We start from the raw sequence: 25,040 nt of genomic DNA, 5'->3' as shown, positions 1-25,040 counted from the left end.
TAACATGTCTACTGATAACTGGTGCAATCCTGACATCTGCAGGAATAGGTCTGACTGGTAATTTTCTCTCTTGATTCTCCCAACTAAATCTCTTTTTAAGAAAGGCGACCAGCAGTCTTGCCTTTATTTATCCACCAATACATTTCTTGGGGGCCCTACCTCAGTGGGCTTCCCACCATTTGGGACACAGAGGCTACTTTTGCCAGGTAAAGGCTATCCCAGGCACTTCTGCCTGTCAGAATATGATGAAGAAAATGTCTTTAAGGAAATCCTAATACACGAATCATAAGTAAAACGACCTCAATCTTCATGTCATATTAAAAAGTATGTCAAAAAGACAGGGAATGTCCCTGACAACACTCATAAAGAACCAGGGTTCACTGGCGCAACTACACTGCAATTTGGCAATGCTTAATAAATGTCGAGATTCAAATAGTTACAAATCACCAAAACCACCCTTAACAACTTCTTGCACGTACGAACAAAGGGACATTTATATGAAGATTCCTACAGCAGCGTTTTAGGGAAAAAAATGGAAACAGTCTACCAACAGGAAAATAAATTATGCTATATTCACACAATGAAATATTATAAGTTTAAATTAGATCTACATATATCAACACTGATCTCTCTTGAAAGACATGTTACAGAGTGAAATAAATAATGATACCATTTATGTTAACTTTTAAAATATAAACAATAGTATGTTTCGCTTATGAATACATACTTATATAATAAAACTATAAAAACACATACAGAAAAAATATATACCATTTTGAGGATAGTGAAGGTATAGGAATGGGATCAAGGTGAGTGATCTACCTGAAGTTGTATTTCTAAACAAATTTGAGTTAAAAACAGCCAAGTATAAAATGTGTTAAATTCAGTTGGTGAGAACGTGGAGTTTGTTTCTACTCCTTGCTTCCTTCCGCATGTAAAGAGGGCCGGTCTTTCCACTCGATCACTACTCTTGTCGTAAGCCTATCAGTCACAATGTCGCCCTCTTCTCTTACCTCACACAGGTATTTGCACTCGCTATTGACAGCAGTTCCAAATCCACTCCCAGAGGTTTTTTGGGAACAAACTCCAACCACGGAAAGCTCTTTAGATGAAAGCCAGGAAAGCACACAAACTGGTTCTGGCTCGTCCACTCAAGTGTTCACTTACCTCCTTCACAACACTGTAGGCCTTGGCCACGCCTTCCCTCAGGTCCACGGGCTGGTGGGCTAACCGGTGATGAGGAAACCTTTTGATCTTCTTGGGCTCAACAGAAAGGGTACCAGGAGACACCATGTCATAAGCAGTCTCTGCTGCTGCCTGGATCATCATAACAGAAAGTAAGCAATGAATCAGAAGGAAGTTAGGAGAGCTACGCTCCAACAGCGCACTTCCTACAGGGAGTGAGGAAACACAGAGGGACTCACACACCCTGATACGGGCACGTCGCAGTGTCTGAATTCTTTACAACAAGCATTTATTACTTTTATAAAAAGAACATTAAAGGGTACATTAAAAACTAATATCTGGATTGAGCTTATTTTTTCAGCCCCTCCTCTGTCCTCTGAGAACACTCCCTGTTATCATGTTAGTCAAGAGTGCACAGTCTGTGAACAACTGGATAAGGTCAACCGGCACTTAATCCTTAATATAACAAATTTCCACAGGACTACTGTTTGATCTATAATTTACATTTACCTATGATCTTTTCACATAAATGTGGTGAAATAAATCCTCAGCTAACTTAATGGTTATAATTTACCTGAAACAGGCAAACAAATTTGACACTGTATTCCACTGCTTTATTCTACTAATTATATAACACTGGACAGCTAAGCAATAAAACAAGCATGATATTAAATCAATACAAATAAAGTACCTACTCTCAACATTTTGTATATTTTCACAGTATCATTTTAAAACAAAATAACCCAACCATTTTACAATGGCTCTTCCTCTTTGTATAGATTTAGAAAGTCCGTGGAAAGATACCTGTATGGTTTGAACCATTCTGTTTGTAAGTTCTAGAGCAGCCATCGCTGTTGAGGTGCCAAAGGAGGCCGCGCCTCTCTGAAATCCTCGGACAATGCGCCCATCCTTCCGATATTGCTCTATTGGTAACCAGACCAAGTCCTTCAGGCCTTGCACTAGAACAACAGTCAACACATAGAAATCAACGGGAGTGTGGAGCTCAGATCTCCGCTGTCATTCTAACCCCTGAAATGTGAGGCAAAGCTTTGTATGTATGACTACACATGTAGATTTTCTAGAAAGATGGTCCTCATGTAGACTCTCAAAGGCATCCATAACCCCAGAAGGGTTAAGAAACACTGATCAGGCAAAATAAATTATCTTTTGATTAAAAAAGAAAACTCACCTAATTGTACTAGTGAATGCATAGGCCCCACACCTCCCAGGATTCCTGGTAGTTGGTTCTTCTTAATGTCAGTAAGCCATTCAGTGATTGCATATGAGAATAATTTGTCAACACCTAGCAAACTAGAGGAAATGACTATTAGTATATGGAAAGGAGAAAGAAATTTACAGGTTTAGACAAGTTTGGGGGATTTTTTTTACTTAAGATAAAAAAAAAAACTTACAAATTACAAGGACAAAACATTACAGACAATCAATCTGAATATATACATATATATATGTGTACACACATATACATAATCCATATGTAATGTTAATTTCTATAATGCTTAGGTAATATGTATAAGTGTGTTTCTCCACTGTTCTTATTCTTGAACATCTAAAGCTCTGACATAGGATTAACTCAACATCTATAAATTGCCACATGGTTCTTAGCTATCAAGAATTACTACTTTGTGAATTTCCGGTCTTTTCACTAAATAAGCTAATTTACAACTTTGGGAAATTTAAAAAAATATAACTATAGCTGTTTTTGAAAAATACTACTCTGTTCAAACTACTTCTACTCTTTCAGAATAAAAATAGCCCCTAATCAATAAGAATCCTCTAAACATGAGCTCTCTACAGACAATACTGTAAAATAATTAAACTATATATGCTTGCTAAGAAAACTCAATATTTAATTTGTTGTACACTTTAGTAAGCACACCGTACAGCCTCACAGAATAACCCAACTTACCCATGTCGATAGAAGAGCCTCTTCAGCTTTAGTTCAGAGCAGTTTAACTGCGCCAGACCAATCAAAATCCCGGCTAATGTACCCTTTAAAATTAAAAAAAGGCCAGATTAATCTGTAAATTGAGAGAGTCAACATTTAAAATAGTTTTTATCTGGGAAAGTCAAAGCAATATTCACTAAGGAGGCTAAAACACTTAAATTTTTACAGCAAAAAAAATACTTATAATATGTATGACCCAATTTATATCAAATTTTACTCACGGGACCTTAAGTAAATGATATTTAATTTACTTAAAACAATTAAATTTTAACATCTTGCACTTCATTTCAAACATATATATAAACTATGACAGAAAAAAGTTTGAAAAAAATTTAGTCCCTTAGAAAAACAAATGAGAAAATTTTGTAGAGTATATTTGTGCAAAGTTTCCGAACCTGATCCATTGATACATGTTTGCCATGATAATCAAGTCGAATAGGAACTTCTGATGTGAATCTAAATTCTCTGAAGATAAAGAAAGGAGGGAAGTTATTTACATTCAAAATTACTAATAGTTGAAATTAGATATAAATTAATTTGTTCAACTGGAGAATAAAAACAAAACCACAAAATAAATAATGTGAACATCTTAAGGCCTAAATAAAAGAGAATGTCTTTTAGTTCTACCTTTTCTTAAGGTAATATAACAAAAACTGATGTTAGTCATGTTATAAATTGTATTTATTTTATTATGTTTCAATTTTCTCACAAAAACTTTTTACTAGTTTACTAAATAATGTTTACCTTAGAAAAATTTATTCTGGCAGATATTCTCAATTCATAAAGAAAACAAATTAATAAAAGCAACCTTTAAGATTAAAGCAAATAATATACTCATTACCAAGAAGTAAAAAAGAGAAGAGGTAAGGTAATTATTTTAGCTCCATGACGAAGCAGAAGGAGCCCGGGAACCCGGACATGAGTCCCGGTTTTACCAGCTACATGGGATGCAATCATGGGCAAGTAACTTCCACTCTCTGAGTATAAGTGTCTTCATCAGTAAATTTAGAAAGTACCACCTACACTGGTGAATTTTAGTGAACATTCTTGAAATTAAAGCTCGTGAATAGGATATGGACACACAAATACTGGGAGTTCTGCGAGAATGGAATTATAATTATACCCTGATGGTACACACCAAACAAATGGAGCTGTTCTCCACAGCTGGACTGTAAAGCGGAACTTGGAACACATTTTTTCTACAGAACTGACGTCACTGGTTATACCCTACGCCATCCCAAAAAAGCCCACTTAACTACAGTGACACGGAAATGCTGTATTTACAGCAATCACTACAAGAAGCCTGGAATCCCAAGTCATCCCTCATCTTCCGAATACTCATCTCCGTTCAGTTCTCTGGGCAACAGAGCCTCGATACCTGCCTATCTGCCTCTTCCTTTCTTGCTCTTTTTTTCTTTATGGCATATACTAGGGCAAATCATATATTTTAATTGTTTGTAAGCTCCATTCAATAGGGATTTTTCTCTACTTTGTTCAGTGTGCCTCAAACAAAACCTGGCATACAAATAGTAAGTACTCAATAAATATCTGTGGAATGAAAACTGCTTGGCAGGTGGAAGGCGAAGGACTATTACGCCGCCTTTCGGAAAATACACTGAATTTGGGATTTAAGACTGTGTTCTAGCCCTGGCTCGGCCACTAACTAACTGTGTGGTCTTGAGCAAGTCAACTCACCTCTCTGGGCACTAACTTCCTCATCTGTAAAGTGAGTAATCTGTACTATATCACTGATCACCACCCCAGGGTCCTGGACCCTCGAGGAGCTTTTGAGAGTAGAAACAGAAATCTATAGGCTATTCTAAATAGTCTAATGAGAAAAATAAACATTAACCTAAGTAAGTTAAGGCTACATAAGCTGACTAAAAAGTGTCAAATTTCTTGGCTTTCAGGCCAGAATTGTAACAATTCAATTTCTTTTATACTTAACCAGTGTTTACAAAAAACAAACTGGTAGTTTATATGTGATGAATATAAAATGAGAATTTAAATTATTACATAGGATACACAATTTTTTTGGTAGGAAAAATTTTTTTAAATAAAAAGACCAATGTGGAAAATAATAAAAGAGGTTCTTTTGTGGTGAAAAGGTTTGGAAACATTAGAGATCATCTATCCCAGGATCTTTCCAATTCTCATATTCTATTATTTTTTTCTATGTATTTTCCTCAGTATACAAGGTATTTAAAACATGAAAACATTTTAAAATAGTTATACTGCCCACTTTAGGCTATACCTGAAGTCTAACCTCAGAACTTAGAGGGAAAGAGAATTTGGGGATCACTGATGTCAACGGGAGAAGAATACGGAAAACCAGGAAAGGCAGCTAATTGTTCTCACAACACAAGTGGCTTTGATCTTCATCCCTCCTCCTTCCAACAGAGCCAAGACTCCATCCCTACCAGCAAGGGTTGGGAAAGAAAGACGATGGGAAGAATAAATGGGTTTGGAAACGAGGGATAAACTCCAATGGGTTTAGGAAGGGTCAGGAATGACACAGTGATGAGGAAGGGCAGACAGAGAAAACCAGATAGACAATCCCCATAGAGGAAAAGGCAGGAATGCCAAAGTTGAGGGGAGAGGGGGACAGAAGGAAGAAAAAGGGAAGAAGCTAAGAGGAAGAGGAAGAGGAAATTCCTACCACAGAATCAACAGAGAGATGAATCCTGACCCTGGGTTACTAAGTGTAAATGAGAGGTGCAAGTTAGGTGGTGATCACACAGAAATAAATACACCAGTTGATTATTTGGCGCTGCAAAGAAAAGCTGGCATGACCTCATGACTACCAGTACACAAGTGCATTAAAGAACAATCCTCAAAACTCTAAAATCACTTCATTTGTTATCAAAATTAAATGATTTACCTAAAAAAGACAGGCTGATCACTAAATGACGTTTCTTCAGCTAAGAAGTCCTTCTCTTCCTCCCCATTAGCCACTTCCACGGAACTGGCACTACCATTTTGGGAAGGGTGCTTTGGCCCAGGGAAAGAAAGAACTAGATTTGGCTCCTTTGAGGAGCTTAAATGCCTTGGCAAACTGCAGGTGACATCAGCTCCAGGAGACTTTTTAACTGAAAACATAAGTGCACATTTGAAAAATCAGGTATGTTTCCTTAGAGTAACCATTTTAAATCAATCTAGATTTAACTTGTTTTTGCTACATTTCACTTAATAAACACAATTACTACAGAGAAATTTGACTTTCACCTTTTAAATTATTACTTTTACATAAACTATATTTGCATAATTTAAAAATAAACACAGAATACATTTATATAAATGAGAATAAATATTGTAAGTATATTCTCAAAAAGCCCTCATAACAATCAAAATCAACCCAAATACTTGTTATAGACTTTTTCAAACTATACATATTTAATACCTTCTGGATCTGGAGCCATTAGAAGCTCTACTTCTGTAGTAAGACTAGTGAAGAAATCCTTCAGGAAGAACAAGGCATCCTAAAATTAAGAGACATAATTATAACTAGAAGGGGGGGGAAGGTACATCTATTTCTAAAATCATGAAACAAAGTACCTTAACGTCTCATATTTTACTCATTATTCACATACAGCTATAATATATTGAGTCCTTACTCTGTGTCAGGCATTGTTCGTATTCTCAATCTCTTCTCTCTCTCCCCCACCACACACACATACACACACACACACTTCATTGTTAATTCTCACAACTCTATGAGAAAATTAATTTATAGATGCGAACATTAAGACACAGAGAAGTTAAAAATTACAAAGCTAGGAAGGATTTCTAAAAGTACATTTTAGTTTTTTTGGAAATACAGCATTCTTACTCAGCATTAGTTCTCATTCTAAATTGATAGTGGTAACATTACTAACAATAATAGTAGCAGCAATCATGTACTGAATATTCGCCATGTGCCTTAAAAGTTCTTAATGTCTTATTCCTGCTTTACCACTATGTTTTATTGCCTTAACACATTTTCTTCAGTAGACATGATATTCAAAACAAAAATTAACAAGAAAATCACCCATTCAGTGTGGTCTCTTCCGAAATTATATAATTACAAACAAAAATGTATGGATCTGTCTTGATGCTGTACATGCAAGCCATATTTGCCGGTCATTAGCAGCTTCATTTTGCCTACCTCACTCAAACTGACAAATCCATTTTGGAGAATATGAAAATTAAATGCCTGGGCCTGTTCTTTCTTATTCTTCCCTTCTATTTTAAAAATTCTACATTAATATGAAATATTAACATTGTACTAAAAACAATGTGAAGGTGAATTACAGGGTCACAATATTTGGTAGCACACCAAGTTTGACCAACAATTCAAAAGCATCTGATCAACTACTGATCACATTTATCAGAAGTATAAATGATGTAAGTTAGAAAGGCATTTTTCTAAGTAACATAACATATGGGAGATTGAGGGATGGGCCTGAAGAGCAAGCAGGTAGTTTCAACAGTATTAGAAATATTCTAGTTCTACAGTAGGGTAGTAGGTTCATGAATTTTTCATTATATTATTATGCTTTACACATATATATTTATATATATTTTATATATTATTTACATGATACACATTTATTATATATTACTATATATGCATGTGTGTGTGTGTATATATATATATCAAATATTACATGGTAACGAAGTTAACAGTATATAAAATGTTATTCTTTGGCCACTAGATGGTGATATTTTAATGCTATAAATGTTTTGACTCCATGACTGACTTCAAAAAACACACAGAAAATTCCAGGTATAAAGTTGCTCTTTAAAAAAAAGGAAGACTCAAGAAACAGTAATTTTTACTACAAACGCACAAAACAACAGACAAAGGGATACTATTCATCAGCTTTTCAAAATGTTCTCAGAATTTTTAATTTTGGTATTTATGCTAAACTCTTTACAACTCAGTAAGACAAACAACCTAATTTTAAAACTAGCATCAAAAAGACTCTTCACAAAAGAAGATATACAAATAGCGAGTGAGCACATGAAAAGATGCTGAGCATCATCAGTCATCAGGGAAATCCAAATTAAAACCACGATGAACACCAAGTCAAACAGCTAAAATTAAGAAGACAATACCAAGTTTGCTCAGAGTATGAGGCAGCTGCAGCTCTCATCTGTTACTGGTAGGAAAGTACAATGGTACAAAACTGTGAAAAACTATTTGGCAGCTTCTCATGATGGTTAAACACACATCTACCCTATGACTCAGAAATTCTGTTTATATATATATATTTTGTTGTTGCTAGTGCCCAACAATTCCAACTCCTAGCAACCCTGTGGACAGCAGAGTGGAACCCTGCCCAGTGTTTTTGCACCATCCCCTCACCTTCCAGCACTATATCAGACAATGCTCTGCTGCTATTCATAGGGTCTTTTTCATGGCCAATTTTTCCAGAAGTGGGTGGCCAGGTCCTTCTTCCTAATTTGTCTAGTCTGGAAGCTCCGCTGAAACCTGTCCACCATGGGTGACCCTGCTGGTTTATGAAATACTGGTGGCATAGCTTTCAGCATCACAGCAACACGCAGCCACCACAGTATGACCGACAGACGGGTGGTGTGGGTCCCTGACCGGGAAACAAACCCGGGCTATGGGGGTTAGAGCGCTGAATCTTAACCACTAGACCACCAGGGCTGGCTATATATATATATATATTTACCCAAGAAAAATAAAAACATATGTCCATAAAAAAAAAAAAGACTTGCATGCAAATTTCATAACAGCTTTATTCATAAGGGCCAAAAACAAGAAAAACACAAATGTAACTCAATAAATAAATGGATAAACAAATTGTGGTATATCCAATGAAATAACACCCAACAATAAAAATGAATAGTTGATACATGCTACAACATAGATGAACCTCACAAACATAATGTTGAGTACAGGACGCAAGATACAATTTCATTTACATGAAGGTGTGGAACGGGAAGAGCTAATCTACGGTGATGGAAACGACGTAAATGGTTGCTTTGGGGTGGTGGAGACTGACTACAAAGGGACATGAGGGGACTTTGTAGGTTACAGAAAATGTTCCACGTTTCAATTGGTGTAGTAGTTACTCAAGTGTATACATCTGTCAAGCTCAAACTGTATACCTAAATCTGTGCATTTTATTATATGCAAATTACACCTCAATACAATTTTTTAAAACTTAAAAAAATATGGTTTATTATTTATGCTATACTTTGACTATAAAATAGTTATTTGTAGCTTTAAAGTCCTATGATAGAGGATATTAATACTGCAATATGACAAAATGTTAAAAGAATTACTTTTAATGTCATTCTCAGGCAATTAAGCAACAATGCTGAAAAACCACAGATGTACAAACTGGTTCTGCTACACATTCATCATTTCCAACCTCAGCTGAGCACTTACTTACCTTACTAGAATGGTCTCACACCTCATCTCACAACCTGAATTAGGCCTTCAATGCCTTTACAAAAATCTTAACGTAGCTAACTCCAGTGCATTCCTTAAGACCCAGCTCAAGTGTTACTCCTTCCTGAAAGCCTTTCCTGATCACCTCACTCTTCCAAACTCCCAGCCCAGCTTAGGAACCCTCTTCTGTGGGTCATATCTTTACGCCTATCTTACCAGTTGTATTTATCAGAGTGTTAAAATGATCTGTTTTATGTCGGTCCCCCCAGTATTCAGAGCTCTTTGAGGATGGGAATGTTTATTCATCTTTGTATCCCCAGTATCCTAGTACAGAACCTGGGACAAAGCTGGCATTCAGCAAATGATTCGGAATTAATTAACATATCTTCCCTACACACATTTCTGGGCATACAATACTAAAATGAACACTAGACTAAGAGAGTCAGGAAATCTGGCCACGTCATATTTCAGATCTCACACTGCCTAGTTATATGACCCCCATCATCTACTTACCCCCCTACATGGAAGTCACTCCATCTGCCTAGTTTCCTGCCTATCCTACGTGCTGGGCACACTGGGCTTTGGAAGCAATTGCACCGAACTTCAACAGTAATGCAGCTTTTTAAAAACATGAGAGGGCCGGCCCCGTGGCTTAGCGGTTGAGTGCGCGCGCTCCGCTACTGGCAGCCCGGGTTCGGATCCCGGACGTGCACCGACACACCGCTTCTCCGGCCATGCTGAGGCCGCGTCCCACATACAGCAACTAGAAGGATGTGCAACTATGACATATAACTATCTACTGGGGTTTTGGGGAAAAAAAGGTGGAGGATTGGCAATGGATGTTAGCTCAGAGCCGGTCTTCCTCAGCAAAAAGAGGAGGATTGGCATGCATGTTAGCTCAGGGCTGATCTTCCTCACAAAACATAAATAAATAAAAAAATAAAATAAAAACATGAGAAAACAATGTGTTGCTTTCATACTTACTGTCTTTGATCTAGTTAAGATAAAGTCAGAGATATGCTTGGTAAGAAAAATATTACTCAAAGCATTATCATTTATCAACTGATTTGTTTTCAAGAGAAAAAAGGAAGAACACAAATATTTGGTTTTCTATTCAGATGACCATTTGCTATCTCAAAATATGTATGTCAATCTTACAAGAGCCAAACCAGGAAGGAATTTTTGGATGGTAATATATTTGTAGCATGGCTTTGTCTTCCTAGGTTTCATATTTTGGGGAATTATTTCCCATTCTCCTCAGTTTAATCATAACATTTATTTCCCTGACTGTTTTCTCTAAGATTAATATTTCCCAATTTTAAAATCATAATGCTTTATAGTTCTAAAGAAATTAAGCTCAACATTTAAAAAAAAGGGTCTAGTAAAGAAAATTGGGCCTGCTAAGTTGGTCAAGTCATGCCATAAAGATATATCTTGCTCATACTGGTGATTTCCACAGATCAAATTTCCCATAAATACTTCATCATATTCCTACTAGGCCAATGTATGGGTAAATTAAATAAAAATATGGGTATAAAAAGATGTTCTTCTCATAATGAGAAAACAAAAATCTAAAGTACTCATTGGCAAGTCTGAACCAGCTCAGAAGCTACACATATTAAAGTTTTCTGATATGCCTATATTTTGTCTACAGTATAAATATAATTTAAACTTATTCCTGAAATATCTGTTACTTAAATAAAAAACCAACATTATTCAATCAATATTACTTAAGCAAACAAATAACCCCAACCACATATACTCTACTTCCAAACCTGAGCTCACGTCAATATAAGGTATAACTGGAGGGTTTTGTTATTTCAAAAGCAGATTATTTTAAAAACTCCATTTATTTTCTTCAGTTGTTATATGCTTCGTTAATAATAATAACAGTTAACATTTTTGATCTTTAACATTGTGTGCCAGGCACCAAGCTAAACGTTTTATATGCACTAAACTCATTTAATCCTCATTTTAAAAAACACGATGCTACGTGTATTACTATTTCTTCCATTTTCTCAATGAAGAAACTGAGGCTTGGAGAAGTTAAGTAACTTACCCGTAGCTACTCAGCTAGTAAAAGAGAACTGAGATTTAAACCCAGATCAGACTCCAAAACTATGTTCTCCACCATTATACTGTACTACTATAAAGCATCATATTTTCAGATACTTGGAATAAAGTTTGTAGAAGAAGCACTATGTTTTAAACAGCTCTCTGGGTCAAAGAAAAACCCAGAATAATCTGACGGGATGCTTGCTAGAATATGGGAAAAGTGGATTTCTTTATGCCTTTCCATAAATTTCTGTTGTTTGCGACCTGTTTAGGTGCCAATTTACTGATTTGTCATTCTGCTCAAAGCAGAAGGAATTCTCTGCCAGATGCTGCGATTAAGACACAATCCCTTCTATCTTTCAATTATAGATATCAGGGAGTCCTTTACTACTCTCTGAACATAACTGTATGTCTGCATTAGGAGGATGTGGGTAACGAGGAGAGAGAATAAGAAGCAGGTATTAAGGGCTATGTCACGTAGATAACGAGCAGGAGACTGGAGGTAACATCTAACAAGGTTTACTCACGCATTGCTCAGATTCCAAATGCCTAATGAATCTGCCCTGTTCTTCACCAGCAGGAGTCTGCTTTAATTAAGCAACTTTCATACAAGTGAAACAATAATAAACATTATGATTCTACTAAGTTAAATCTCTCATTCTGAATGTGGGATACATATATGTTGAATCCTAACTCCAGGAATCACACCTGCAGTACAAACCTGGTCAATATTGAGGCGAAGTGGCATTAGTGACACTCCTAAGCAGCATTCCTGTGGGGACCTGCCAGACTCCGGGCGCACGTGTAATGCTTTAACTGTCAACTACAAGATAAGAAAGAGAACAGCGTTTTTCCCCCAATGATGTTATGCCCTTGTTTTCACTAAAAACAGGAAAAAAAAGAAAGGAAAAATCCCATTTCTATTCCCTATGTTAGAACAAAAAGTGGAATTGTTAACCCTCTTTCCTTAAAAACCTGAATCAAACTTTTTTGGGTACACATTCCCTCAAGAATCTGATGAAAGATATGGATTCTCTTCAGAGGAAAAAATGCAAACAATCATGCTGTACTAGCAGTTTCAAAGGAGACTGCTGAGCCCCTGAAGCTAATCCATAGGCCCATATTCCAAAGAGTTTCTGTGAAGCTTTCTTCCACAAGTCCTGAGCTAATCATTGCTGCTCTACTAAAATGTAAAAAGTGTTAGAAATCTGGAACACTTCCAGCAATACTAAATATTTTGTGTAGATCACTATGGACTTCTGTTTTTCCTCAGGTATCAATATATTGGCAATTATAGTTAACAGACCCTAGAATTGACGTGCAAAATAATTTTTAAAACATAAAACTTTACACAGCACATTTAAAAGGGATTTTCATATTAAAATGAGAAAAAATATTCAGTAATCTTTCCCAGTCTAAATCTTCTGCAGTTAGATATAAAAACACTTTTCCAAAACAAATATAACAACAAAAAAACATGAAGTTTTAAAGCTTACCATGTTGGAATGAGCTTTTCGAGGCATTTCTTTACTGCAATACAGGTACAAAAACTTATTCATTTGTGACGTTGCCAGACGATCTCGAATCTCAAGATCCTGCACAATGAACACCTGCCGGGAGACTGGGTGTTCTAGGAGGCTGGAACTGCATTCCGGCTTGCATGGGGGGTAGACCTCATGCTGAAACTTCACCTGCACAGACAAGGAGAAGGAACCCAGAGCCATCTTCACATTTGATTTAAATTAGATTTTCTCTTTAAAATGCAAATATCACTTAGCATTTTCTTTGAATTCTCCGATTTCAATTCCACTTTCAGAGAACAACATAACATTCCTTCTTTTGTTCACTTATTTATTGATTGATCTGTATGTACCCTATCATCCGAAGATAAGCTTGACTGACATTTTTTATTTAATCCTGGTAAAATCCCTATTCTTTTCAAGCAAAACCCTCAACAGGAAGAAGACATAAACTTATCACCTTGCATATCTATGAAATTGCTTGAAAATCAATCAATGGAGGCAGAGTTCAAGTCCCAAAAGAGGGCAAGGATACAATTAAATACAAGGAATTGTCATCACTACATTTCTATGTTAAGCACCCTACTACATGACACTTGCACAACCCCAGACAAGCTGACAGAACTGAATACATATGCTGTCATTGGCGGCCTGGCCCTACTGGTCTCTAGATGTTCACAAAGGACCTGACATGTGCTATTCAACGGCAGGCCTTCCCAGATAGATACTCCAAGGGCAGTGGTTCTCCAGGTGTGGTTCTGGGAAAAGCAGTATCAGAATCACCTGGGCACTCATTAAAAATGCAGATCCGCAGGCCAACCTCAGACCTACTGAATCAGAAACTTTGGGGTCCAGCAACCTGTGTTTTAACAAGCTCTCAAGGGGATTCTGATGCCTGCTCAACTCTGAGAGACACTGTTCTAGGGGTAGCCTAGGAAAACAAAAACAAAAACAAAACCTCAGCCTTCTCAGAACGTCTGAGAAGGAAAAAGAGGTAAGAGTTTTATACAAGACCCCTGCATTTTTCCAACCCAAAGGGTTGGGACTGCTGGCTTAAGACCACAAGATGAGCACGAGGGGTAACCAAAGAACCCTACTAATGCCCCTACTTCAGTGGATTTTTGCTTTCAAAATGCCATCTTACCTTGCTTAACTGGATTTCCATTAAAAAGTCATGGTTTCTTCCTTTTCCCCCACATACCATATTACGTCCATGTCTTGTGGGTGTGTGAGAAGGGGAACTGTGGGGACTACTATAAATGGGAGAAAAAAACCTTTTGTGAAAGGAATATTCAAGGGAAGGCAATGAATGACATCAGGAAAAATAACAAGATGAAAAGGGAAAATAAGATCACAGAACTATCAGAACGTTGCCACAAATCCACATTTTTCATACTTTAGAGACTTTGAGAACATGAATTTTATTACTGCCATTAGGGCAATCATCTGCTTACTAAACATTTAAAACTACAGAAAAATCTAAGTATGCTATTGTTGTTCATACCACAGGATAGACTTAGAAATGCAACCTCCATATTAAGTTCCTTATCACTTCAGAAACCCTTACAGTCAGAGTACAAGTCCTAGAAATCCCAATTAATACAGAAAAGAATTACAGTAAAGTCAGAAGTGTTTAAAAATTACTTCTTAGTTGAGTTAGCACATTGTTGTGCCAAAGGTTACTACTCCATGAAGCCCTTTCTGACCCTCCCCACCCCAATGAGAATGTTTGCCCCCACTATACCTAGTCTCTCTACCTAGTTCTCTTCTAGCACTAACCGAATAACACACTTGTTTAACAAGTACTTCAGGAGCATCAAATCTTTGCTTAGTACACTGCTGGACGCTGGAGACTCGGGCATGCACGGTCCCTGCCTCCTGAGGCACACACTGCACTTCACTGCCCTCATTTGCTCACATAAATGTCTCTCCTTTTTGAATGGAGGGCAAGGTCTGGGTCTTATTCATTTTAGTGAATGTGCCTCTAACAAAAGCTCTGGTACACGGTAGGTACCTGAAAAATTTCTGAATGGAAATCACATAAGTCATCATATTTTAGTAAAAACACAAACAATGCAAATAAGTTCACAAATGGAAAACTTTAAGAGTATCACTTAATTACAGTTTTTAATACTACTTTATAGATAATTCTTAAAATGATAAATTCTATGTATTTTTCTATAAAAAGAATATATTGGCCTGCCAAATAAACTTATGTAGAAATTAACTTACTTATAACTTTTAGCTGGAGAAGTAGGAGGGGCTGTTCCAAAATCTTTTCCTCCGTAAAGATGCCAAACAAGAGAGACTTCTTTAACAACATACCGAATTACAGGAATAGGAAAGTGTAACGGGGCTTTGCTTGTATCTGTCTTCTTAACAGGCACACTAAAATAATTATCTCTTATCACAATTGCATCATCAACCATTACTTTTACAACCGGTTCTTCTTCCTTCTCCTAGGATCAAGAAACAGGTAACACGTACTTTCTTATCTCAGTAGAAATCACTGATTATAGTGCATATCTCAATGGTACTTCTTGATTCTGCATTCTTTTTAATAATTTCAACATATAAAATGGAATAGTAAGTCCTGACATTAATGATCACACAAGATACTCTGCTTTATTAACCATAAAATGGACTCTCTGTTCTAGGTCAATCACTCCACAAGGACTCTTTATAGTCTACAATTTGGCTTTTCTACTTGTTTGACAATAAAAAGGCACAGATTTAGTGTGTGTTGATGTGTGTGCGTGTACGTGTGTAGTTATTTAATTCAAAGTCAATACTGCATTCCAAACATGACATACTTCAACATACTGCCAAATTACCATGTTCCTAAGAATGAGCTTACCCTAATAATGAGATTGCTTTTATTTTAATTTCCCAGAACTTAGTAAAATAAATACACTCACCTACTAAGTTACTACTAAGCAGTTTAACACATATATACTCCAAATGGTGATTCACTGGGTTCATTTTCAGCACCAATGCTTAACCATTTTGGTTAGTGAACTGTGGATTCACTAAATCCAGACCATGCTTTTTATTTTATTTTTTTTAATTTTTGTGAGGAAGACCAGCCCTGAGCTAACATCCGATCCCAATCCTCCTCTTTTTGCTGAGGAAGACTGGCCCTGGGCTAACATCTGTGCCCATCTTCCTCTACTTTGTATGGGACGCCGCCACAGCACGGCTTAACAAGCAGTGCGTCGGTGCGCACCCGGGATCCAAACCTGCGAACCCCGGGCTGCCGCAGCGGAGCACGCGCACTTAACCGCTTGCGCCACTGGGCCGGCCCCCAGACCATGCTTTTTAAATGTGAGCATGATTCTAAAATGGAAATTATAAATATCAACCAACCATTAGCCTTCACACAAACCACATCTCATCTCTCCCGATTCTTGGACTAGCAACTCTGTGCAGCACTCCTTCTGCCATTTAATTCCACTACCCTGAAGAGCTATCTTACTACATGCAACATCTGTAGTTCAATCATCTATGTAGGGAATTTTGCAAAGACAGAGGATTCTTCTCTGAGTCTCTGAGAGATACATCATGGAAATAGTAAAGTATAACAAACATTTAAAAAGCATCAATAGTAAATTACAAAACAAAGTAATTCTGAACTGTGAAGTGTTAACAAAATCTAAAGAATCTTTTTCAGATACCCTTTGGCCAATTCAATTTATAACACTATTTTAAGGCCTCGATCCTATTATCAATTTATTACCTGAATGGTTGCTCTTGGTGCAAAAAGAATGCAAAAGTCGTCATTTTCCGTGGGCACACCTGTCATTGCATCACTAATCAAGTGGTGAGTGAAGGAGGCAAAAGTGGGGCCAGGCTCCTGGGACACATTCCCACTCTCATCTGGAAACAGGAAGAGGTCTGAACAACATGGCTCCTGAATTTGAGATTTTTCATCCAAAACACCTAGGTAAAAAGATTACCACATTCAATTTTGGCAATTTTGAAACATCAACAACAACAACACTTATTAAGCATTTTAACCATGTGTCAGGTACACATTATGTTGAGTACTTTCACTTGTAATATCTCGTTTATTTCTTAGAATAACCTTCTGACTACTAATAAAAAGACTAATAATAAGTTTGAAGTTCTCTAAGAAAACAGTGAACGATGGTCTGATCAAGTGACAGTCTCCTCTTAGTTATTTGGCGTTAGAGAAGCTCAGGAATTCGGCCGCAGCTGGTTAGTGTTGACCGGAGTTTCATTTTACCCAGAATTTCATATTGACAATTCTGTCCTGTGGGTGGAGCTCTGGAAGAAACTTCTTGGACAATATTGCAGTGGGAGGGGAACTGGTTGCCTGCAGCAGTGCCTCACCTAAATCTACAGGAAATCTCCGCCTGTGGAGCGGGTGGGGGAATCAGTTGCTGAGCATGTCTCAGGCCAGAGAGTGATTCCAAGCAATAAAACGACTACTTCTTGGGGCGCTGGATACCCAAATGGGACACCCGTTCTCAGGCAGCTCTCTCAACATGAAGTTCACAAAAGACTGTATGTGTGCCAAAATCTATATGTGAACATACATTTTTATACATTCATATTACATATCAGATTTACTAATTCTTTCTCCATTTGTTCAGTCATTCAAACCAAACAGTGTGACATGGACTGAGAACACTGAGATGAGTCAAGTGACATTTCAGCCTCAAGAGGCTCACAGATTAGATTTTAAATTCTTCTGTGGCAGCACCTCAGACCTCCTCCTCCTTAAACTGCCCAGTGCCGAGTACAAAATCTTGTATATTGAAGCCACTCAGTAAATACTTATTAAATATTCTTTCCCACGTAAGTAGGTTAGCCGCTAATATTTATTACAAATGATGTAGTACACAGGAAGCTAAAAGATGCCATTTTCTTCCTTAATTCTAATTTATTCTAAATTAGAATGAAAGCAACATTTAATGCTAAACTTTTATAACACCATGAAATAAATTTTAAAAATTAAGAATTCACAACATACAGAAATAGCTATGTTCATCCAATTAGAAAAAAATATTTTTTAGATAGATGCTTCAAAATACTGTAATGCTTCCACTTGGCTTTCAAGGCTCTCTAATTCTTTCCAAAAGAAGAGAATTTCTGTTCCAGTAACAGCCTGAGCTGCTAGATAATTAAGGCCACACATGCCCTTGTCTGTGCCTCTGTTGATATTAATGACCTTGTCAAGATGACCTTCTCTCTCCCCTCTACACACCTAAATCCTACCCACTTTTTAAAAGTCAACTCATTTCACTTTCACTCAAGTCTAAGGAAATGATTCCAATCCTTTCCAAACAGTAGTTAGAGTATATACCACATTCTAAAGTGTTTTCTTATATCATTTCTCAATCATTGTAAGTACTAGCATCAGTCTGGTTTAGTGCCAATTTGTTTTACTAAACTATAAGCTACCAGAAAACATAAACTTTGTCTTCTACTTAATTTGTATCCCCTACAACACCTTGGCCAGTGTTATTTATCTACAAGACACTCAATAAACACAAGCTGACAGACTAACAAATATCCACCAGAACTCAGACTTGTCTTTTCTTTAATAAGTTACTTACTGAAGAATTTATAAGAACACAAATAATGTACACCTCAACTACAACAATAGTGCTTCCAGAGAAAAAGTCTTGTCTGTCTTACCATTAGACTGTGGTTTGACAGATGAAGTGGCTTGTTGCATGTCAATCTCCTCCATAGCATCACTCATCAGATCTCGTAAAATTTGCTGATCTGCTTCAGGAAGTATTGGACCACGTGAGGACGATCGACCACTGGAATCTACCTGCAGCCAAAATACCTAATTAAAAATAACTGAAAATGCTCTAAGAAGCAAGCTACTTAACATTTATTTTGTCCTAGAAATATACTACTTTTTTACAAAAACACTAGAAAGAGGAACATATTCATTTTTCTATATTCTGCCCAGCAGCTGTTACTAAAAACTTAAAGTGAAAATGTATCATCATCACCCCAACAACTACTGGCAAATAGAAATAAATGTTCTATATTCTGTCCAGCAGCTGTTACATTTTCACTTTAAGTTTTTAGTATCATCATTATGACCCCAACAACTACTGGCAAATAGAAACAAATGTGTCATTGCCTCAAAGCCAGCACACTGAACTGGGATCTTGAAGAGGCAATACATTAGAAGAGAAGGAGGTTGAAAAAAACTACAGTAAAGCTGAGGGAGAGGGGCTCTCTCTCTGTAGAGAGTTTGATCTGCTCAAATCTGACAGCTGCCAACAACTTTCACTCCTTTGAGACAAAGCCACTGTAGGTCAGACTCATTCCTTGGAACAAACAGACACACTTGAGGACAGCAGGGGGCATACACAAGAGAGGAAATTTACTAAATGGTGATTCACAGGGTTCAATTTCAGCACTGATGCTTTACCATTCTGGTTAGTGAACAGTGGATTCATTAAATCCAGATCATGTTTTCTAAAATGTGAGCATGACTCTAAAATGGAAAGATCCAATTTGAAAGGAATAATTTAAAATAACTTTTAATAAACTGAAGAATGTTTTTTAAAAAGAGAATAAACAGTGGAGAGAGTGTGTCATAAATCACTTTATTAACAGGGAAAATAGGGCAGGAGCAAAGAACCAAAAACAGAAGTGTAACACACATGAAGTGTAAGATCATCCTGAACGAAAGATAATGCAAGGCCAGTCAGCCCCTTACTAGGGGCTCCACAGCCTAAGGGGATTGAGAATTCTGTTCAAAGAGGCCATAAAGAAGAAAGAAAACACTGAAAAATAAAAAATGCTAAACAAACTGGACATTGCTCCATCTAGACATAAGAGACGGCAGAGAGGTGACACTTGGGGGCATCAGAAAGCATTAAACCAGGGAGGCCAGCCCTGTAGTCTAGTGGTTAAGTTTGGTGTGCCCCACTTCGGTAGCCCAGGTTCACGGGTTCAGCTCCCAGGCGCGGACCTACACCACTCATCAGCCATGCTGTGGCAGCAACCCACATATAAAGTAGAGGAAGACTGGCACATATGTTAGCTCACGGCTAATCTTCCTCAAGCAAAACAAGAGGAAGATTGACAATAGATGTTTGCTCAGGGCGAATCTTCCTCAGCACAAAAAAAAAAAAAAAGCAAGCATTAAACCAGGAATCAAAATATCTGGGTTTTGTTGCTGTTTCTGCTACTAATTAGGGCAAATTGCCTAAATTCTCTGGGTTTTAACTTATTCATTTGTAAAACAGAGATGATAACCTTGAACCTCTCTCTATTGCAGTGGGTTAAAGGAATCACACATGAGAAAGTATACTGAAAACTAGGTAGTATTATAGATAACAAACATGGAAGATGATATTACATAAATAAGTCTTCTGGTAATAATACTAATGCCTTCCATCTATCTTCTCATAGCATTTTTACATATAACTTGCATATAAAAAGCTCTTATATGATAAATGTTTTCTTTCTTCCCTGAGGACAGATGAAAATAACGTTAAGTCTGGAAAAAAGTATTATGTCGCTTGAGATTAATGTTCTGAAACAAAGATATCAAACAGTAGAAGAGTTTTCCAAAAAGGCCCATGGAATCAGCTTCCCAGACCCCGCCACTCTGAAATGATGATTTTTCAAAGTTTCTTTTCTACCTTATGACGGTCATGAAGAAGACCTCACTGATGTAAACATGTCACTCACGGGGCTAGAGTGGGGTGAGGGGCAAGTGACTTCTAATGAATGATGCTGCAGCTGTGCCTTCACCTTTCTTTGAGGGGTTCCAGGCTTCACCTCTGCCTTGTGAGCTGCATGTAAGTCCCCATAGCTTGCAATGTACTGAATGAGATTCATTAATGCAGCACAAGAATCCGAGCACGTTCTGATATGGACAACATCACTGGAACAGTGTAATTCAAAGCGTGGCTCAGTCTGGACAGGACACAGGGAAAAAAGGATGACAATGTCTTCCACGCAAGAGACAAAAATTTCTTTTTTTGCATAGGTTTATATTAAATAAAATGTGATAATCTGTCTTGCAACAGGAAATATCTATTTATAATAACTCAATTTTGATTTTAAAATATTTTACCTATTTTTGACCAAAATGAGGTAAGTGGAAAAATAATTTTACAGTAAATTTAATATATTTTTAGTCTTTCCTATAAAAAGTAGAAGACAAATAAAATTTTCCATTTATTTTAATAACTTACTTGCTCTCCATCAGAATCAGACTTCACTGCAGTTATGGTTAATTCTAAAAGCCCCATATCCATTACACGAACATAATCTAAAATTTTAAAAAGTAATAAAATGTCTGAGTATAGTTTTCAAAAAATGCTTACCCAATGAACACCTAACAAAGCTAGCATTTCTTTAAAATTCATCGCAGGTAGTAATACAAATGTTTATAATGCAATGGAAATATAGTTTCATCCTACGAAAATCCTACAATTGACTTTAATAACAAAATTTGAAACAAAATTTGTCTTATATTAAATAGAGTATATACAACTTGACTCACTTAACTGATGTTAAAAGGATATTACAACTTCAAACTGATATTTAATAAGACCCTTGGTTCACTGGCATCATCCCCGAGTTAAAATGCTTTCAAGCATTCACACACAAATATAAATGAGCATCCAACCATCCCAGACTTTGTTTTTTAACTCTTACCTCTATTCAAATTTATAGTGACAGTATTACACTTGTCAGACAGATATAAAGCAGCTTCATCCAAAATTATTCTGAGAAAAAAAAGATAAAATCAATATCTGAAAAACTAACTTCGAATATATGCCACATGATCACTATATACTTAGTTGTATCATTCTTTCTAATGTAAATATTATGAAAGCCATATGCTGTTTCTTTTTTTGGTTTGTTTTTTGGTTTTTTGTTTTTGTTTTTTTGTGAGGAAGATCAGCCCTGAGCTAACATCTGCCAATCCTCCTCTTTTTGCTGAGGAAGACTGGCCCTGGGCTAACATCTGTGCCCATCTTCCTCCACTTTATATGGGATGCCACCACAGCATGGCCTGACAAGCGGTGCGTCAGTGCGCGCCCAGGATCCGAACCCCGAGCTGCCGCAGCGGAGCGCGCGCACTTAACCGCTACGCCACCAGGCTAGTCCCGGAAACACTGTTTCTTACTTATAAATGTCATCCAACATTTCTTTAAAACTCACTGTTTATGAGTGCTAGGAATATTTAAATGGTGTAAAGAATGAGATTAAATCATCTGCTCAAATTAATTCTAAATTTTCAGTTTTTTTTTTTTACTAGACGCCCAAATTCACAGGGTTTAAATTATGAAAATCAAGCATATCAGGTATTATGGGAAGTTTATATATACATTTTCAAAAGTAAACTAACAATCTCAAGAATTAATTTCTTCCCTAAAAATGAAATACAATAATGAACGGAAGAGATGGGATGAACCATCTTAGAAAGAAAAACTGAAAACTTGGATAAAGGGACATGACTATTAGTAAAAGTATGTTGGCTTTAACAAAAGATTGAGATTTTAATCAAATGGTTTAGATAAATATTAACTATTATGTTCTGAACAGCTGCATTCAGTTTACAATGAAGTGCACACAGGTACCTGAGAGTAGAAGATGACTTATCCAAGGCCACGCTACTAGAAACGCTGAATGTTTCCACAGTAAGAAGAGATCGGATTGGCAAATAAAGAGGCCTGATACCAAAAAGAAACAACAGCATATCAGTCCACTGCAACAACAGACACTCCCTTTAAAGAGCATTTTGAACCTTAACTCTATTAAATTATGTATTTTTTCCAAAACAGTACATATTTTAAATAATAAAACTTTATTTTGCACCATTTGTGAACTAACCTGTAATCAAGTGCACAGCTCCAGAGATGAACATGAAAAGTTGTAAATGAAGTTGGTGGATTATATCCCAGAACAGGCTCATCAGCAATATTCAAGAAGTATAAAATCTATAATCAGAAAAATATAAAATGCCCTGCTTTAGAAGAAAAAAAAAGTTTTGATATGATATCCTTAATACCAATGTAGAATAAAATATGTCACAGAAAAAGCAACCATGTATTGGAAAATCATAACACTAAAAGAAAAAGGTCATAATTTTGAAGAAATTCATTTCAAAAAGTATTTACAAAACTAGAATTTGAAATGAAGAGGCCCATCCAACAATTGCAATGCTAGAGAAATCTTGGAAAAATCATATCTTATGAAACTAACAAAATATGTATAATATACTTTCACATTATTCTGCTTGGAACAATTCTTGAAAAAAATTTTGCTCAAGACTGCTTAAAACTCTCTATCTGGTTTTCTATATAATCCATTGTTGAGAGAAGTTCTTTTTCCTTAATTTATACCCAGCTCAGTCTGAAGACCAGTCCCTCACCAACATCTATACTCCCATATTTCTAATTTAAATATGGAAGTTAGGCCAAATCTCTCCTTTATAGTTCAGTTTCATACTAACCACCTCTCTACCCACCCCCATATCTGTATACAGGATATATATATATCCTTCATGTTTCCTAAATGCTTTTATGAAACAAGCTTTCTGAAAACGTTCAAGTTTAAAGTAATTTATTATTTTCCCAGCACAAAGAAAAAGTTCCTCTTTCTAAAGAAAATGAACGAGAATCACGGTGCACTAGTTTTCATTCTCACATAAAGAAGAGTTAACTTCTTACCCAAAGTTTCCTCTGAAAAACAACCGTGTTTCATTAACCAAATAGTTACTACACTGGAAATTAATTATAGAAACTCTCATAAATGCCTGCAAGCATGTTATTGGCCTAGGGAATACTTCTGAAGTTATGGCACTTAAAGAATAGCCACATGTTATAAGTGCAAGTCAACACATCATTTATTGCTTCTCTATGCCAGGCGCTCTACAGGTCCTGGGACATGATATCCCTTCCCTTTAATGACATAAAGATAACTCTGTCCTTGAGATATATAGGGACCAAATTTTAAGGTAAAAAATCAATTACACTCTAGGGTGGTGATAATGTTCTATTTCCTAACCCAAGAGGTAGTTATACAGGAGGGCTGACTTCATCATAATTCAACGAGCACTGAACATTTATGATTTGTTAACTTTTCAGAATGTGTAATATATGTTAATATAAAGTAAAAAATAAATCAATACATACATAACAGCTCTCTTACCTGCTCATGCCAGCTAAGCCCAGAAGGAAGCATTCTGTGCTGGAGAGTGGCTCCTTTCAGTCCTACAGCAATGAGAAACTCCTATACAGAGCAACATAAAGAATTGCATTTATCACCTACATCACCCTCTAATTCAAAACTTGAAAAGTTTTCTAGTGTGTTAAAAAAAAAAAAAAGAAGTCTGTTGCCTTTTATGCCATCATTTTTAGCTAGAATCAAATCAACAGCAAGTATTTAATGGGAAAAAGTACAAAATACAAACCTTTGTATTAGATTCAGATTTATCAGACAATATTTTAACTGCAACGGAGAGCATATTCATTGTGTCTCCTCCAACACCATCTGAAGAAGCTCTACTGAGGCCATCATCTTCAGAGGAATAAATAGTAGGTTCCAACCAATGTGGGCAGGTTGAACTAGGCAGTCGTGTTTCCATAGGAAGAATCACCCCATCCACTATGCCTACATCCACATCGAGGTGAAAATATAACAAAATGATTACTTGAAATTAGTTCACGGACTTCTATAACTCAAAACAAAAATTCATTTACTTCCATTGACTATAACATAATCCTGGAGGCAAAATAACCCAGAACCAGCTTGGCATTAATAATCCATAACTATCTGTTCACGTTCACATGACTGACAGTACCCAACTTAAAAAAAAATTAAGATCTGAAATGCTAGGAAAATTAAAGTTAATAGGAAAATCTGATAAAACATTAAGAATGTGCAAGTATCT

The 25,040-nt window shown here is 36.5% G+C and overlaps 1 protein-coding gene across 2 annotated transcripts in view; it reads right to left on the bottom strand.

Moving 5' to 3' along the window:
* The window catches only part of ATG2B (autophagy related 2B), a 71,728-nt gene that overhangs the window by 3,288 nt on the left and 43,400 nt on the right, over positions 1-25,040 (bottom strand). For both annotated transcript variants that reach the window (XM_087447979.1, XM_087447980.1), the window contains 20 exons: positions 24,561-24,760; positions 24,299-24,379; positions 22,979-23,085; positions 22,726-22,818; positions 21,797-21,867; positions 21,331-21,407; positions 20,885-21,049; positions 18,794-18,935; positions 16,866-17,068; positions 15,362-15,588; positions 14,274-14,382; positions 13,106-13,300; positions 12,331-12,432; positions 6,552-6,630; positions 6,033-6,240; positions 3,547-3,616; positions 3,113-3,195; positions 2,375-2,496; positions 1,990-2,144; positions 1,168-1,317 (listed from right to left, as the gene is read on the bottom strand). In XM_087447979.1, coding sequence (XP_087304105.1) covers positions 1,168-1,317; positions 1,990-2,144; positions 2,375-2,496; positions 3,113-3,195; positions 3,547-3,616; positions 6,033-6,240; positions 6,552-6,630; positions 12,331-12,432; positions 13,106-13,300; positions 14,274-14,382; positions 15,362-15,588; positions 16,866-17,068; positions 18,794-18,935; positions 20,885-21,049; positions 21,331-21,407; positions 21,797-21,867; positions 22,726-22,818; positions 22,979-23,085; positions 24,299-24,379; positions 24,561-24,760 — 2,639 coding nt within the window. The remainder of the gene's footprint in view (positions 1-1,167; positions 1,318-1,989; positions 2,145-2,374; positions 2,497-3,112; positions 3,196-3,546; positions 3,617-6,032; positions 6,241-6,551; positions 6,631-12,330; positions 12,433-13,105; positions 13,301-14,273; positions 14,383-15,361; positions 15,589-16,865; positions 17,069-18,793; positions 18,936-20,884; positions 21,050-21,330; positions 21,408-21,796; positions 21,868-22,725; positions 22,819-22,978; positions 23,086-24,298; positions 24,380-24,560; positions 24,761-25,040) is intronic.

Source organism: Ceratotherium simum, chromosome 24 (assembly GCF_057802395.1).
Source record: "Ceratotherium simum simum isolate JZ-2026a chromosome 24, ASM5780239v1, whole genome shotgun sequence".
Classification (NCBI taxonomy): Eukaryota; Metazoa; Chordata; class Mammalia; order Perissodactyla; family Rhinocerotidae; genus Ceratotherium; species Ceratotherium simum.
The sequence above is the reverse complement of the archived record's forward strand: the minus strand, read 5'-3'. Positions and strand labels throughout refer to the sequence as shown.